Source organism: Brassica napus, chromosome A1 (assembly GCF_020379485.1).
Source record: "Brassica napus cultivar Da-Ae chromosome A1, Da-Ae, whole genome shotgun sequence".
NCBI lineage: Eukaryota > Viridiplantae > Streptophyta > Magnoliopsida > Brassicales > Brassicaceae > Brassica > Brassica napus.
The window spans coordinates 30,608,134-30,622,638 of NC_063434.1; the positions used below are offsets into that span (position 1 = coordinate 30,608,134).

Sequence of the window (14,505 nt, forward strand, 5' to 3'; positions counted from 1 at the left end):
CTTTTCTCTGCTTTCTACTATGTTTCCTTGCTTTCATTATCACAGCTCTTTATGGTTTTTGACCAAACCAATGTATAACTGAAGCTTAGATCATTTAAAGATATTCATAAATCCAAATAGGAAATGAAACTTTATTGCTTGATTGATTCTCTTGGAATATCCAAATACAATGTTTCAATTATTATCATCACAAACATCAAAAGGGAGAAAGAAACCAAACAAAACAAGAGAAAGATTGTACTTAAAAGGAAGGGTTTCAGAGTTTGTGGATGGTCTTCATGTCTATAGCTTCATCTAGAGTCCCTTTCTCGACATGATCCCACCACTTCATCAAGAAATTGTCCACCACCAATCTGAACCATGGAGACAGCTTCAAACCTTCCTCACCTGCATCTGCTCTCTTCACCAGCTCCTTCAGCTCTTCCCTGCTCACATACCTTATCTCCGCTACTTCGTCCGGGTTTGGTTGGACCTTAACATCCCGCACGATGAACAGCAAGTAGTCCACTGCAAAACATCAATGTTCCATTTCAGTAGTGTATTCAATAAAAAGGTCAAGATGAAGTGTCTCTCAGGGGGAAGGTATTTTTTACGTTCGTGCTCTCCCCATTTGCCATCAGAAGGAGCCTTGTAAAGCATACGTCCTAAAGGAGTGAACTCATCGACTGGTACATCTTCAGCTACGATACCGAGCTCGTCAAGGAGCTTTCTCTGTGCAGCATTCCTCACTCCTGAATACGAGCATTAACCAAATATACAGTGAGGTCAGTAGTCAAGTGAAGCAAGAACTTGCTGCATAGTCAGTAAAGAAATAGATACCAACCGAGTGCATTTTCCTCGATAAGCTCAGAGTCACGGTGAAGAGGATGGCTGCAACAAGTGTTGGTCCACACGTGGGGGAAGGTCACCTTTGCTTTCGACCTTTGCTGTTCAATAGAGAAGGATAGTTTTTTTTCAGTAGGATGCATATGAGCCAGCTTATTAAGCACCCTATCATCATTGCTATGTGCAACAAAATCTATAGAATAAAAGCTTATGATCTACCCTCTCATATTTATTGAAACTTATTGCTCTCTACAAGAAAAGGTGATTCTAGAATCTATGACACCACCATGCCCTAGTCACAAGCCTACAAGACTCGATTTTATCTTCCTTTCAACTCAGTAATAAGCAAATTACCTGGAGAAGCAGCTCATAGTTGGAATTGAATAAAAACACACTAAAAGCCCTGTGAAGCAAATTCTTAGCTTCTATATTTTCCATCAGATGACCTGCAGATTTTATAAGGTATCATCAGTATCATTTAATAATAATGGCACAGGGAGAGATAAGAAGCAAAAAAAAAAAAAAAAAGCGATCCTCTATCACTTCAGTATGAATAATATGCCAAAGAAAATAGTTATTTTCTTCAACCATTCAACAAAGGCAGAACATACAATTTCAATTAGAGAAAAATATTCTTTTCTGGTCATAATGACACAACAATGCAAGAGAAAGTGCCCTATAATGTGTCCACTACCGCTTTGTAGACACCCAAATGGTTACTATGTTTGACACATTTCACTTCAGGCCTACGACATTTGATGCAACTAAGCTCAATCATAGGATGAGAGTGGAACCAAAATTTGACTTACAGTTATATTTGGTGTCAAACCCAACAACACGATCAGTTTCGTCAACAAGAATGCATCTGCAAGCAATAAAGAAACGAATCATTTTCGTATAGATGCTTGTAACTGCCCATCAGGAGTCCTAAAAACTTAGAACACACACTTCTATCACAGCGAAGGGATCAACCCATCATCATCACCATCACCATCACCATCATCAAAAAACAAAGTCTAATAGCAAACAAAGATATATACATCCAAATATACATCCAAATAATCCATTATAGGACAAAAACATAGCTTAACCTGACCATGTTCCTCTCAAGTCTCAACAGTTCATATAAGACACTAAAGCGTTGACCTTTTTATTGCCCATTTGGTTCCAACGACCAGAAAAGGAAGAAACTTAACAGCTACTTAAATCCATATATCACTTCTATTATTACATCGAAGTCAAACACAATCCATAGACATGTCACATGTCACATGTCACATGTGTTCCTGAACCATGTCTAATCGAAATTCCCATAACCAAAATTTTCAATTTTTTTTTCTGAGCAAAGACAATCTGATTCGAAGACAAACGGTTCTACTTTGGCAAAACCCAAGAATTAAAAATTGACGTAGGTGAGACTTACTCGTCCTCGAACATGAGGCGTTTCTGAACAGCATCCATTCCAGCATCTGTCGTCGTCATTGCGGAGAAAGCTCGAAACTTTCTCGGTGAAATGGATCGGAGCGATGACAGAGGAAGACGGGAAGAAGAGAGAAGGGACAGAGATCTGAAGCGAATCAAAGGGAGATTAAATAAAATATAAGAAGAAGAAACAGTCATTGGCGTGTGCATGTGGTTGAATGTTGATGACTTCCTCTGCTTTCTGTGTATTTAATTTTAATGTTCACAACTGTTACTATGTACCTCTTTGCACTACATAACTCCTGATAATAAAAAAGCGGATAAGGTTTTTTTTTTTTTTTTATTAAACAATAAATATTATTACCAAATAAACCCTTGAAGTAACCATGTTTTGCATCTCAATCCTATAACTATGAGACATTATAACATAGCCCCTCTTATTTGATTACAAATCGTAAATTAGTTCTCCATCCTTGGTTCACCATGTAAATTTTAGCATAGGATGAAATGAAATGAAGCCAGTTTGAGTATTCATTTAGAACAAAGAAATGGGAAGATGAATATTATAACCTATCATAGGATGTTGTTGTATGAATAAATTGATATTTGAACCATTTTCTCTTGTCAAATGTTATTACTTGCAAGAACTTGTATGGTAAAGAATAGTACATTCGAAGGCTATTTGGTTTTAGGCTAGCCTTGCCGTTTCAAGCTCTCTGTTTATTTGTTTTGGCATATCATTAAGTATAGAACACGTTTGGTTTAAGTATTACAGTTTTACTAGCTTGAAAAGTGTTGTTTTATGGCCTTTCTTTGAATTTGCAAGCACATCAATATGCAAACATCATCTTTGATGTTTTAACTGTTTGGTGTTTTTTTTTTTGTTCCAATCTCTTCTCTTTAGCATCTGTTGTTGCTTTTTTGTAACAGAAAACCCTTAAGAGGGGCTGTTAAAACAAAATTTAAACTCTGTTTATGTTCAGACATAATACTGACATCTTGTTTTCTGTTCAGACAAAAGAAAGGATACCCTAGGTAAGAATGATCTACAAAGTGCGTCAGTGTACAGACATCTTGTTTTGTGATGACATAGCAATTTTTTTGAGGATTGTGCACATTGTTAGATTGTGTCATTGGTCTCGAGTTTTTATCTGATATACTATTCTTATCAGTCCAAATTCGCTGACTCGATCACGTGGAGACTGATAATGGAAATCAAAATCACAAGTAACTAATTAAAGATACCTTTTAAGACATCTTTGATTAGAGCATATTTGTTCTTAATACATGCACGTGGTATACATAGTCAGAAACCTTGTCCTACGGCGCACATTGTATAAATTGGAAGATGACTCGATTCTCTTTACCTCCTCCGTTTTTCCATTTTTCTTTTTTTTTATTGACTGCTTTTTAAAAATTAAAGTTAATACTACAATTATGGTCTGATTAATTGTACTACAATTATTTCTTTTTTAGAACAAGTTAGCTAAAAGTCACTTTATGAGCTGACAAGTTTATAAGGAAAAAAAGAAGAAGATAAAGCATAAGAAGCTTTAGTGGTCATTGAGTTAATTGACCTCTCTCATGCACCAGCGTCTAACAAAGAGTAGCCTTTCTATACACTTTACTATCACTAAACCAACCCAAATGAAACTTCCGTTTATGAATCTCGAACTTAATCCTCCTATAAGAATCATATCCAGCGACCGATAAATGGAACCTCAAATTAAAAAAAAAACATGAACCATCTCCCACCGGTTAGCTCTCGTTTCTCAAACTTTAGCAGCCTGCGGTTTCAGCGTCTGGACGTTTTCTTCTTCATGGACTAATCTTTTCCTCTTGAAGCCATAGCCGTGATAACGATACATAATGCTCAAAAGACACTGCCTCAAACTCGCCGTATCAAACGCCTCAATGAAATTCAAATCCCTTTGCCTCCACTTCACGCCAGCGTTCTTCTGGTACTCCTCGAGCACCGATGATAGACACCAGCTCTGGACTTTTCTCAAGCATCCTACCAAACAGCCTGTCCTATGCTGCATTCATCATAATTGAGTTCACCAAATCCATTAGTCTCCTGTAAAATAACTAATCTCCACCAAAAAAAATATCCTTTTATAATTGATGTATATTATTATTTACCTTTCCGGCTTTGCAATGTATGAGAATCGGATGGTTTCTTACATCTACAAGAAAAAACAAGACAGTTTACTTTAAGACATCATGAAACAGACAGTGTTGAGTGTTGGAATCCTTACCAACTAAGACTCTGAGAGCATCTAAAACTGTATCTTTTGGCATAGGAGTTGGAGGATCCTGCAATTCATAAACGATCCATTTATAAAAAAAACAAAATCAACAGTGAGCAGCTAATCAATCCTCCAAGGGAATAAAACGCACCGTTTTGCCTTCGATACCAAATTGGAAAAGCTTAATGTTGTTGGCCTCAAGAAACTTGAGATTCTCCTCCGGGTACGGTTCAGGGCAAAGATAACTGCTCTCACAAAAAAGGAATGATTTTTAATTAATCCAATTGTGAAATTAAAACCAATTTAAACAGAATAATCGAATAAAACAATTAGCTTACATGATGGAACGAAGACTAAGAGTTGTGAGGAAACCGAAATTCTCCGGTTTAGGAAACCCAGACCGGTAAATCCCGTCTTCGACCATCGAGAAATTAGACGGCGCAGCTAAAACACCACCGTCGACGACGTGATCATCCGCCGCTTCCATTATCAAACACATCGAGAGAATTCAAACTCCTTCCTTCGAATTTAGCAAAACCCAGAAAGCTTAAGGAAAGAATTGATTTGAGGAAGAAGAAAGGGTTTGGTTTTTATAGGACAGGACAGGAAGGGGGATCAAGTGGGGTTTCTGTTCTGTTTCGATTAATTAATAAAAATAAAGGAAACAGCTTTGAAAAGCGGACTCTGATTTTGTTACGATCCCTTCTTCCTATTGGTTGTTAAAACCACCTTCAAGGGGCTTTAGGGTGGACCCTACTGGTATCTCTAAGATGTTGACACGTGTCGTTCTTTGGCTTTTAGTTAGATCCTCATCACAGCTGACTATTCTTCTGAATCTCAATTTGAGTCAATTCTTAACCATTTTATTTTAACAAAAAGTAAATTAAATGTGGGATGAACATTATTAGTGGTGAATCACGATAAATTTATATGAAGTATATAGTTCAGTGGTCTAATTTTGAATTTTATTTTATAGACCGAAAGTATTGACTCGTGAGAATTGTAATTGACAAGAAGATAAAAATTTGACCCAACATAAAAATAATCACAAATAGGATACTAAGTATTTATGTTATGTTAGATTGCTTCCACATTTTTAATTTAGTATATCTAAATTGAGGATCTAATTCTTTCCTTTTTTTTCTTGTAGATAACCTAATATTTATTATGATCATGGTTAGATTGATGATTCTTAAGATTGCCATGAACTCGGTTGTTAAGAAGAATCTGATGATGAAAGATCTTGACATTTGTTTAAAACATAGATTATCCGATTTATACATGTTGTTTGTTTACTTATTAAATCGAACACATCTTCATCATATATAAAGAGATGATTTTAAACTTTTCAGTAAAAACTTCAAAATGTATATTACATTATCAGTTGAGCTATCCAAAAAGAAATTTCAAAAGGAATTTAGACTTTTTTGTGACTTTACCTAATAAAAAAAATCTTCTACTATTGCTTACTCTTTCCTTTATAATGTCCAAAGATGCTTCTTCACCAAATGATGTACTAGATTTGTCATCTTCTATTGCTAGCTCATGAAGTGGAGAACCAAGATTTGAATCATGCTGGCTCAAAGTTATAGACATGCTCTCGATCCTGAAGGATAAGATAGAAACTGATGTGTGAATGCAGTCTCTTGTGATGACATCTAAAGGAAGCTAAGTGCAACCATCACATCACTTATCATAAAGACGAGATGATGCATTCTTTTGCATACACATTGAACCTATTGCCAGTTGCCACTGCTTAGTTTAACCCTTAGGTACCACAGAAGTACTGTACGATTGCTTTTTTAACACGTTAGGTTTGTAAAGATGTCATTTTTCATATATATGGATAATTGATGTAGTATGTCTTCAAGTTTTTATGATCATAAAAAGTAGATTTGATGCAGAGATTCAGGGTAGTGTTTTGAATTATTCAGAAAGAGAATTACACACTACTAATTTGGTTTTGTTATTAATTTAATACCTGGCCGGTTTGTCCCATCTAATTTTCCCGCCAAATAAAAACTACTAAAACCACCAAAAGATTTTCGTAGTCTCTGTTCCTCGGAAATGTTTTGACCTCTGTTCATCGCCTTCAATCTATTAGCTTCCATACGTGTTCTTTGCTCTTCTGTCAGCTCACTGCTTTTATCCTTGTTTCGTGTAGGCCATTAGGCCTCGTATCCGTTGCATTATCAAATGTCTCGTTCAATATACTGTCTTGAAAAGCATCGGCATTAGTATCAGGATCAACGATCTTCTTTGATGGTATGTTCTCCTCGTCATAACTTGGCTGATCCATATCTCTGTCTCCTGCAAAGAGTGTGTGTATTACCGACAGTACAAGAAAGTCATGGAGTAACATAAATTTAATTTGCAGCCATACAAGAAGCGTTTCCACAAAAGCTGATCTGTATTACATACCTTGATCATCAGAATGAAGAGCATTCTCCTCTTGCTTTCCGTATAACTTGTTTGTATCAACTCCGCTGGCGACCCTTTCTCTCAGTTAGTTTAGGATCAAGATTAGCTTTAGCTCCAGTATCATTACTAGAGAGAGTGAGTTTCAGTTTGAATGTCGGTTTATTTGTTTCTATTGGTTGGTTCAATGTCGGTTTAGGATCCCATCACACACCCATAACTAACCAGATTGGAAAGGACAAAGATAATGAAAACAAAATAATAAAAGTTTGGTGACGTCGTGTTCTCTACCGTCCGTCCAATTTTGGCGGAGAAGATAAAATAAAGTTTTGCACTTGGCAGCAAAAAACCTACGTAGGGATAGGTTGGTCTTCTTATTTGCATTAATTAATTATTATTGTTCTCTAAATGTTTTGTTTCTTTTTTGTGTGGAGGTGAGACGAGAACGCCTTTTTTGCTTTTAATCTCTCTTTTCACTTCCTGTCTCTCTGTTTACACGATTCTTCTCCTACTTCATCTATGTCCATTGTCATTTACTTCTTCTCTTACACTTTATGGTGATGATAGTGTAATGTCTTATGCTCATCTTCATCGTCATCGTTGGAGACATTCCTCTTCACGTCTATGGATTTTAACGCCGGAGTTCCTATGTCCTCTCTTTCACCTCTGATGATCAATCAAGGTCTCCTCAATTTATTCTTCCTCTTCTTTTTCAGCTTTGATCTGATTTAAATTTTTATTATTTTTATGGATTAATCTCGAATTATGTTTCTATATTTTTGGTGGGGGTTGGTGATAATCAGAGGCAATGTGGCAAATGAATTTGAGTTCAGATGAAACAATGGAAACCGGTTCTTACCCTGAACGACCAGAAGAGCCTGATTGTTCTTATTACATCAGAACTGGTCTCTGTAGATTCGGCTCAACTTGTCGGTTCAATCACCCTCGTGATCGGGAACTGGTATGTTCTTGTGTCTGCTTTTGGAGTTTAGAGATCTGTTTTGTCGGATCCAAAGTTGGAAGCTCTTTAATAGTGTTTTTGATATCTCTTATAGGTTATAGCCACTGCTAGAATGAGAGGAGAATACCCTGAAAGGATTGGTCAGCCTGAATGCGAGGTTATTAGAATACTCTTCTCTCTGTTACATTATGAAAGAGTTTTTTTTTTTTTGCTGTTTATAAGAAGATATTTTGTTTTCCATTGTGGATTAACTTACATTGTATGTTTGGGGGTTGTTTAGTACTATTTGAAGACAGGAACATGCAAGTTTGGAGTAACATGTAAGTTTCATCACCCTAGGAACAAAGCTGGGATTGCTGGAAGAGTCTCACTCAACATGTTAGGCTATCCTCTACGCTCTGTATGTTTTGTCTTTTTCTTTATTTTATTTTATTTTATCATCACTTTTGTGATTGTTACAAAACCCTCTTAGTGATTCTATTTTATTAAATGATGCAGAATGAAGTTGATTGTGCTTATTTTCTAAGAACCGGACACTGTAAATTTGGCGCCACTTGTAAATTCAACCATCCCCAGCCTCAACCAACAACCAGCCTCATGGTTCCTACTTCAGGCCAACAACAGTCTTACCCTTGGTCAAGAGCCTCTTTTATCGCCAGCCCTCGGTGGCAAGATCCCTCCGGCTTCACCCCATTAATGATGCCTCAAGGAGTTGTATGGAACCCATACAGCGTAAGTTGTGTCCAAAAACAACACTCCTCATCTGATTCTTTTGATTTCAAACTGAACTTTTTTCATTTCCTTAGGGTCAGCTCGGCTCAGTTTCTCCTTCAGGTACTGGAAATGAACACAACAACTACAGAAACATGCAGCAAAACGAGTCAGGCTCCTCTGTTCAGCCTAGTGAGAATGTTTTCCCGGAGAGACCGGGACAACCTGAATGCCAGTTCTACATGAAGACAGGAGACTGCAAGTTTGGCACAGTTTGCAAGTTTCATCATCCTAGAGATAGACAACCTCCTTCTCCTGATTGTCTCTTGAGTCCCATTGGCCTCCCTTTACGCCCTGTAAGCTGCTCAACAAAATGCATGTTCAATTGAATTTGGTTGGTTCTAATAGCTTTTTTGTTTTGTTTTGGATATAGGGAGAACCGGTGTGTGTGTTCTATAGTCGCTATGGAATCTGCAAGTTTGGTCCAAGCTGTAAATTTAATCACCCAATGGAAGTATTCGCGTACGACAACACAGCTTCAGAGACAGACGAGGTTGTGGAAACGTCACGCGGAGATTCCAGAAGAGTCTCAGTGTCTGAAACAAGACAAGCAGCGACAGCCTCTGGTAAAGACACTCCCATTGATACACAGCAGCAGTGAGTGAAGAAGAGAGCTTTAAAAAGCTTTGATTTTTCATAGAGAAACCTGTAAATTCTTACATTTTAATCTGAAGCATATTTATATTAATAATGTATAGAGGAGGTGATTATACAACTGATCTTGATCTGATAGCCATTGTTGAAATATTCTTTTGGTGGATCAGGTGAATAGATTGATAAATGTATAACCGGTTAAGATCTGGTTTAGAAATCTTCCCTTCTTATTACCGGTTCAGCGTTAGATTTTCATATTCCATTTTCAATTATTTATAAGTTGTTAACAATGCTCGTGTGCGAAGTCATATTTAATACATAAAGATTGGGCCTAGCTCGTGGCCTTTAACTTTTTTTTTTTTTCACTGGAAATTTTATTAATGGAACTGAGCCCAAAGGGGCAAAGCCCAACATGAAACAAAAACAAAAGGGCAAAACATGCCCAACTACGAGAGAGATGAAGGCCCAACACAAGGCCCAAAACACGAAGGGTAAACCGTCGAGGAAGCAAGCCACGGCACGTCATCTTCCACGTGTCCGATCGCCCGGCAATCAATGAACACGGGTCAAGACGAGGAACCACTTCCTTCCACCGGAACCAGAGGAGGCGACGGAACTCCGCCGACGGCGAAGACGAACCACGGAAGAACCAATCTTCACAAGGGCTCGAACCGAAGAGCCAAAACTGGGAGATCTACGATTCGGAAAAGAACATCGACGTCTACAATCGATCCTTCAATCCGACTATCTTGCATGAGAAGATCCGGCATCTTTAAAGATAAAGATAAGCTTGAAGATGTAAAAACCAAATCAATTGGGGAGAAGAGTCGTCGGAAGAATAGAGCGAGAGGCAGTCGGACAACGAAGAACTGAATCGCAGATCGATCGGTGCCGGCGAGAACGATTCTAAGTAAGACATCGTCTCCCGGAGACAGAAGCCGGCGAAGTCGGCGCTTTGAAAGCCGTCGCTTCCCGGAAACAAAAGCCGGACGGTCATCGGAGGAACTGATCAACCGCCGGAGACGAAAACCGGTCGGAAGTACCGAAACCGGTAAACAAAAACGACAACCTCTCACTCTCAAATCAACTCTGAACCTTCTGAAAGATAAAGGATTGATAAGAAGGCCAGAGGAATAGAGAGAAATTATCTCACTAGGAGAGGAGAGAGAGTCCTTCGTGGCCTTTAACTTATCCATGTAATAACAACTTGACACAACTTATTATATTCAAAGACAAAATTGTATGTCTCTATTGTCTAAGAAATAAACATATTGCAACATGAAATTTGTGAAGAAGATTTCATGTGACCTACTTAACTAATTACAAGTTGTTTTGTTTAATACTACACTCAAGAAAGTAATAACATGCAAGTGTATTTCATACGTTTTCCAAATAAGCGGTATCAAACATATGAGGTAACCATGTTTGAAAATATTATCGATTTGGCAAACAAGAATTCCAACCACTGAAATTTTCTCAAGTCCAACATTCTATATACTAACTAGTCTACACCAACCACTAGTTAGCTTTATGATGACCATTTCTATTTCCGAAATGGTCAATGCCACGGATAGGATTGTTTAGAAAAAAAATTAGCTGAGAAATTTCATAAAATAATTAAAAACGGTGGCTCGACACTATTGGGTTCTTTTTTGTCAACGGTTTGCCTAAGACTAAATTCACAAATCTAGCTTTGTTTTTGGTCACACTAACCTGAACAACAAAAACAACTTTCAAAAAACAGTTGTTGATTTAACTTTTAAACGTCTACAAAACATTACTGCAGCCCGTAGTAATTATGATAAAAAAGGTACTTATTACCACCATTTATGTAATGCGATGTCTAGTTGACTATATTTTGATCGTTACAACTATTCATGACCTTGTTAGTAGATTTTTTGAAGATTTAGCTATTTCTATAACATAGCTGTCATATTTATCGTTACAACTATTCATGGACCTTGAGATACTCTTTACTCTTTAGAATATCTCATCAGCATTAACATTACCATGTTTAAATATTATTTAAATTTTATAATTAAAATATTAAATCCACAAAAATACTAGATCATTCATACTATGAAAGCCTGTCAAGAATTATTTAAACGAAAATTTCAACCTATATGGTTTAAAATTTTCATTTTAATTTTCTTTGTCAGAAATGAAAATTCTCCATCTTCTTCTTCTTGTACCATTATGATATCTTTCTTTTTTCTGTGGCCGGTTCTAAAGAGAGAGAGAGAGAGAGAGAGAGAGAGAGAGAGAGAGATGAAACTAATGTGAAAAGCCTCTTCTTGAATTCCACCATCCGTCTCCTCTCTCTGTTCAGACTCTTCTTTACGCGTTACCCAAAAAGGTACAAAATCTCAAAAAATCTCTCAAAATCCAAAATATATTCACCGAAAAAAAAAACAAAACAAAGAAGCACCAATAATTAAAACACAACTCAGAGAGGAAGATGAACCGATCCATCTCCTCCTTCTCCCTCATCTTCCTCCTCTACCTCGCGGCGGTTACTTCCGACCTCGACTCCGACCGTCGAGCCTTACTCACCCTCCGCAGCAGCGTCCGCGGCCGTACGCTCCTATGGAACACGAGCGCCTCCTCTCCTTGCACCTGGCACGGAGTCAACTGCCTCGCGGGTCGGGTCACTTCCCTCCGGTTACCCGGAACCGGTTTACTCGGCTCCTTACCAAACGAATCAATCGGGAACTTGACTCAGCTCCAGACTCTCTCCCTCCGGTTCAACTCCCTCTCCGGCCCGATCCCGTCCGACTTCTCCAACCTCGTCCTCCTCCGTTACTTGTATCTCCAAGGCAACGCCTTCTCCGGCGAGATTCCCGCGTTTTTATTTACTCTTCCGAATTTAATCAGAATTAATTTAGGGGAGAATAGGTTCTCGGGGAGGATCCCGAGTAATGTGAATTCCGCGCCTCGGTTGGTTACGCTCTACTTGGAGAGGAACCAGCTCACGGGTTCGATCCCCGAGATCACACTCTCTCTCCAGCAGTTTAATGTTTCTTCCAATCAGTTAAACGGTTCGATTCCGGATTCGCTGTCGGGCTTTCCCGTAACCGTTTTCGAAGGGAACAGTCTCTGTGGGAAGCCGTTACAGTCTTGCGCCGTTTCTCCGCCGTCTAAAGACAGCGACGGGTTATCAACGGCAGCTATCGTCGGGATTGTGATCGGGTGCGTTGTCGGATTGTTACTACTTCTCTTGGTTCTGTTCTGTCTCTGTAGGAAGAGAAAGACGGAGGAGAATGCTCCGCCGCGAAACGTCGAAGCAGCTCCCGTCGCCGCCGCCGCCGCTACGACTTCCTCCACCGCCGCGGTTATACCGAAGGAAACGGCGGCGGCGGCGGAGAGCGGTGTGGTGAGTAAAGACTTGATCTTTTTCGTGAAGTCTTTCGGGGAATTCGATTTGGATGGGTTGTTGAAGGCTTCGGCTGAGGTTCTTGGGAAAGGATCTGTTGGGTCTTCGTATAAGGCGAGCTTTGATCATGGTTTGGTGGTTGCTGTGAAGCGGTTGAGAGACGTTGTGGTGCCTGAGAAAGACTTCAGAGAGAGGATGCAGGTTTTGGGATCGATGAGTCATCCTAATCTAGTGACTTTGATCGCTTACTACTTTAGCCGTGACGAGAAGCTTCTTGTCTTTGAGTACATGTCTAGAGGAAGCTTGTCTGCTCTCTTGCACGGTAAGTATCACTGCGTTGTTGTGATTGGTTATGTCATTTGAGCTGATTTAAATGGATTTGTAGGGAACAAAGGAAGCGGGAGGACTCCGTTGAACTGGGAGACCAGAGCCGGTATAGCATTGGGAGCTGCGAGAGCGATTAGTTACTTACATTCGCGTGATTCGACTACTTCTCATGGAAACATCAAGTCTTCGAACATTCTCTTGTCTAACTCCTATGAAGCTAAGGTCTCTGATTACGGTCTAGCGCCTATCATTAGCTCCACGTCTGCGCCTAACCGTATCGATGGCTACCGTGCCCCTGAAGTTACTGACGCTCGCAAAATCTCTCAGAAAGCTGATGTTTACAGCTTTGGTGTCCTAATACTTGAGCTACTCACAGGTAACAAGCTTAAAAGCATTGTTTTTTAACTGTGTTTTTAGGAGATTTAACATGGTACATTGTGTTCCAGGGAAGTCTCCAACACAGCAGCAACTGAACGAGGAAGGTGTAGATTTGCCAAGATGGGTCCAATCTGTTACTGATCAACAATCAACGTCTGATGTGTTTGATCCAGAGCTCACAAGGTACGAATCAGAGGGCAATGAGAACATTATCCGGCTCTTGAAGATCGGTCTGAGCTGTACGGCTCAGTATCCTGATAGTCGTCCTTCCATGGCCGATGTTACCAGACTCATCGAGGAGGTTTCACATTCATCAGGCTCTCCAAACCCGGTATCTGATTGATTATAGTGGGGGTCTAAATTGATCGAGTTCAAATTGTTTGGGGCTGAATTGCAATTTATTGAATAGTTTATACACATTCCCCGCCTTTTTATTTCCTTCGTTGTGCGTGTCATAGTGTGTTCGTTAATTATTGAGCCTCAAATTGAGACGAGACTTTGCAGATTTTTTTCTCTTTATATTTTTCTTTAGTTCATAATTTTAAAAATGTTCATAAAATTATTTGCTAAAGACAATTTTTTGTATAAAGTGTTATTGGTTTTTTTTAGCAACAAGTGTTATTGGTTGTGTGTGAATAAACTGGTTTGTTTTCTTCGTATCTTATCATACAAAAAAGTAAAAAAGATCAACAGTCTTTGTTTTCGCGCCGTCCATTAGAATTTGCTAATTCATTGATAACAAGATGACTTTATAATCCATAAAAATAAAACTGAAAATCTTTAAAAAAAATTTCTTGTAACACAACTAAAAATCTTGTATTGGCTATTTCTTCGGATTTCACATGAAAAAATGTCAACGACAATGGTGGTCCTGAATCATGTCACGATTGACTGACAAACAGTTCATGTTTCCATTTAATTTGAAGTTTTATAATAATGCGAAGTTGGTAACCACTAACCGTACACCACAAGGAAATAAATAAAGAAAACATATTAAAATTAGTCAGAATTATTTACTGAATATCAGTTTATATATATATATATATATAGTGATGTTATATATATATATATATATATATATATATATATGATGATGTTATGTTTCTGGTTTGTGAATATCAATTTCAGTAAATGGATATATATACTTTGGTTTGGAAAACTCTGCAGAATTTATGTATCTATATATC

The 14,505-nt window shown here is 38.4% G+C and overlaps 4 protein-coding genes across 4 annotated transcripts; 2 read left to right on the top strand and 2 right to left on the bottom strand.

The window, feature by feature from the left end:
* Positions 1 to 117: 117 nt before the first annotated feature.
* LOC106423795 (isopentenyl-diphosphate Delta-isomerase I) lies at positions 118 to 2,509 on the bottom strand. Its single transcript, XM_048775936.1, has 6 exons — positions 2,249 to 2,509; positions 1,635 to 1,690; positions 1,180 to 1,271; positions 824 to 926; positions 594 to 731; positions 118 to 507 (listed from the first exon to the last, which is right to left on the bottom strand). The coding sequence occupies exons 1-6, from the start codon at positions 2,455 to 2,457 to the stop codon at positions 257 to 259; spliced, it is 849 nt and encodes a 282-aa protein (XP_048631893.1). The 5' UTR covers positions 2,458 to 2,509; the 3' UTR covers positions 118 to 256.
* Positions 2,510 to 3,766: 1,257 nt separating this feature from the next.
* Positions 3,767 to 5,122, bottom strand: LOC106423796 (tyrosine-protein phosphatase DSP3-like). The gene is made up of 5 exons (XM_048776119.1): positions 4,835 to 5,122; positions 4,648 to 4,741; positions 4,506 to 4,563; positions 4,390 to 4,433; positions 3,767 to 4,283 (listed from the first exon to the last, which is right to left on the bottom strand). Exons 1-5 carry the CDS (start codon positions 4,993 to 4,995, stop codon positions 4,020 to 4,022), a joined length of 621 nt encoding a protein of 206 aa, XP_048632076.1. The 5' UTR covers positions 4,996 to 5,122; the 3' UTR covers positions 3,767 to 4,019.
* A 2,202-nt stretch (positions 5,123 to 7,324) lies between these two features.
* LOC106423845 (zinc finger CCCH domain-containing protein 33-like) lies at positions 7,325 to 9,495 on the top strand. The gene is made up of 7 exons (XM_048776135.1): positions 7,325 to 7,596; positions 7,718 to 7,875; positions 7,970 to 8,032; positions 8,156 to 8,275; positions 8,374 to 8,607; positions 8,682 to 8,942; positions 9,020 to 9,495. The coding sequence occupies exons 1-7, from the start codon at positions 7,539 to 7,541 to the stop codon at positions 9,245 to 9,247; spliced, it is 1,122 nt and encodes a 373-aa protein (XP_048632092.1). The 5' UTR covers positions 7,325 to 7,538; the 3' UTR covers positions 9,248 to 9,495.
* A 1,984-nt stretch (positions 9,496 to 11,479) lies between these two features.
* LOC106423844 (probable inactive receptor kinase At3g02880) lies at positions 11,480 to 13,977 on the top strand. The gene is made up of 3 exons (XM_048776138.1): positions 11,480 to 12,935; positions 12,999 to 13,316; positions 13,387 to 13,977. The coding sequence occupies exons 1-3, from the start codon at positions 11,699 to 11,701 to the stop codon at positions 13,659 to 13,661; spliced, it is 1,830 nt and encodes a 609-aa protein (XP_048632095.1). The 5' UTR covers positions 11,480 to 11,698; the 3' UTR covers positions 13,662 to 13,977.
* The last annotated feature ends 528 nt before the right edge of the window (positions 13,978 to 14,505 follow it).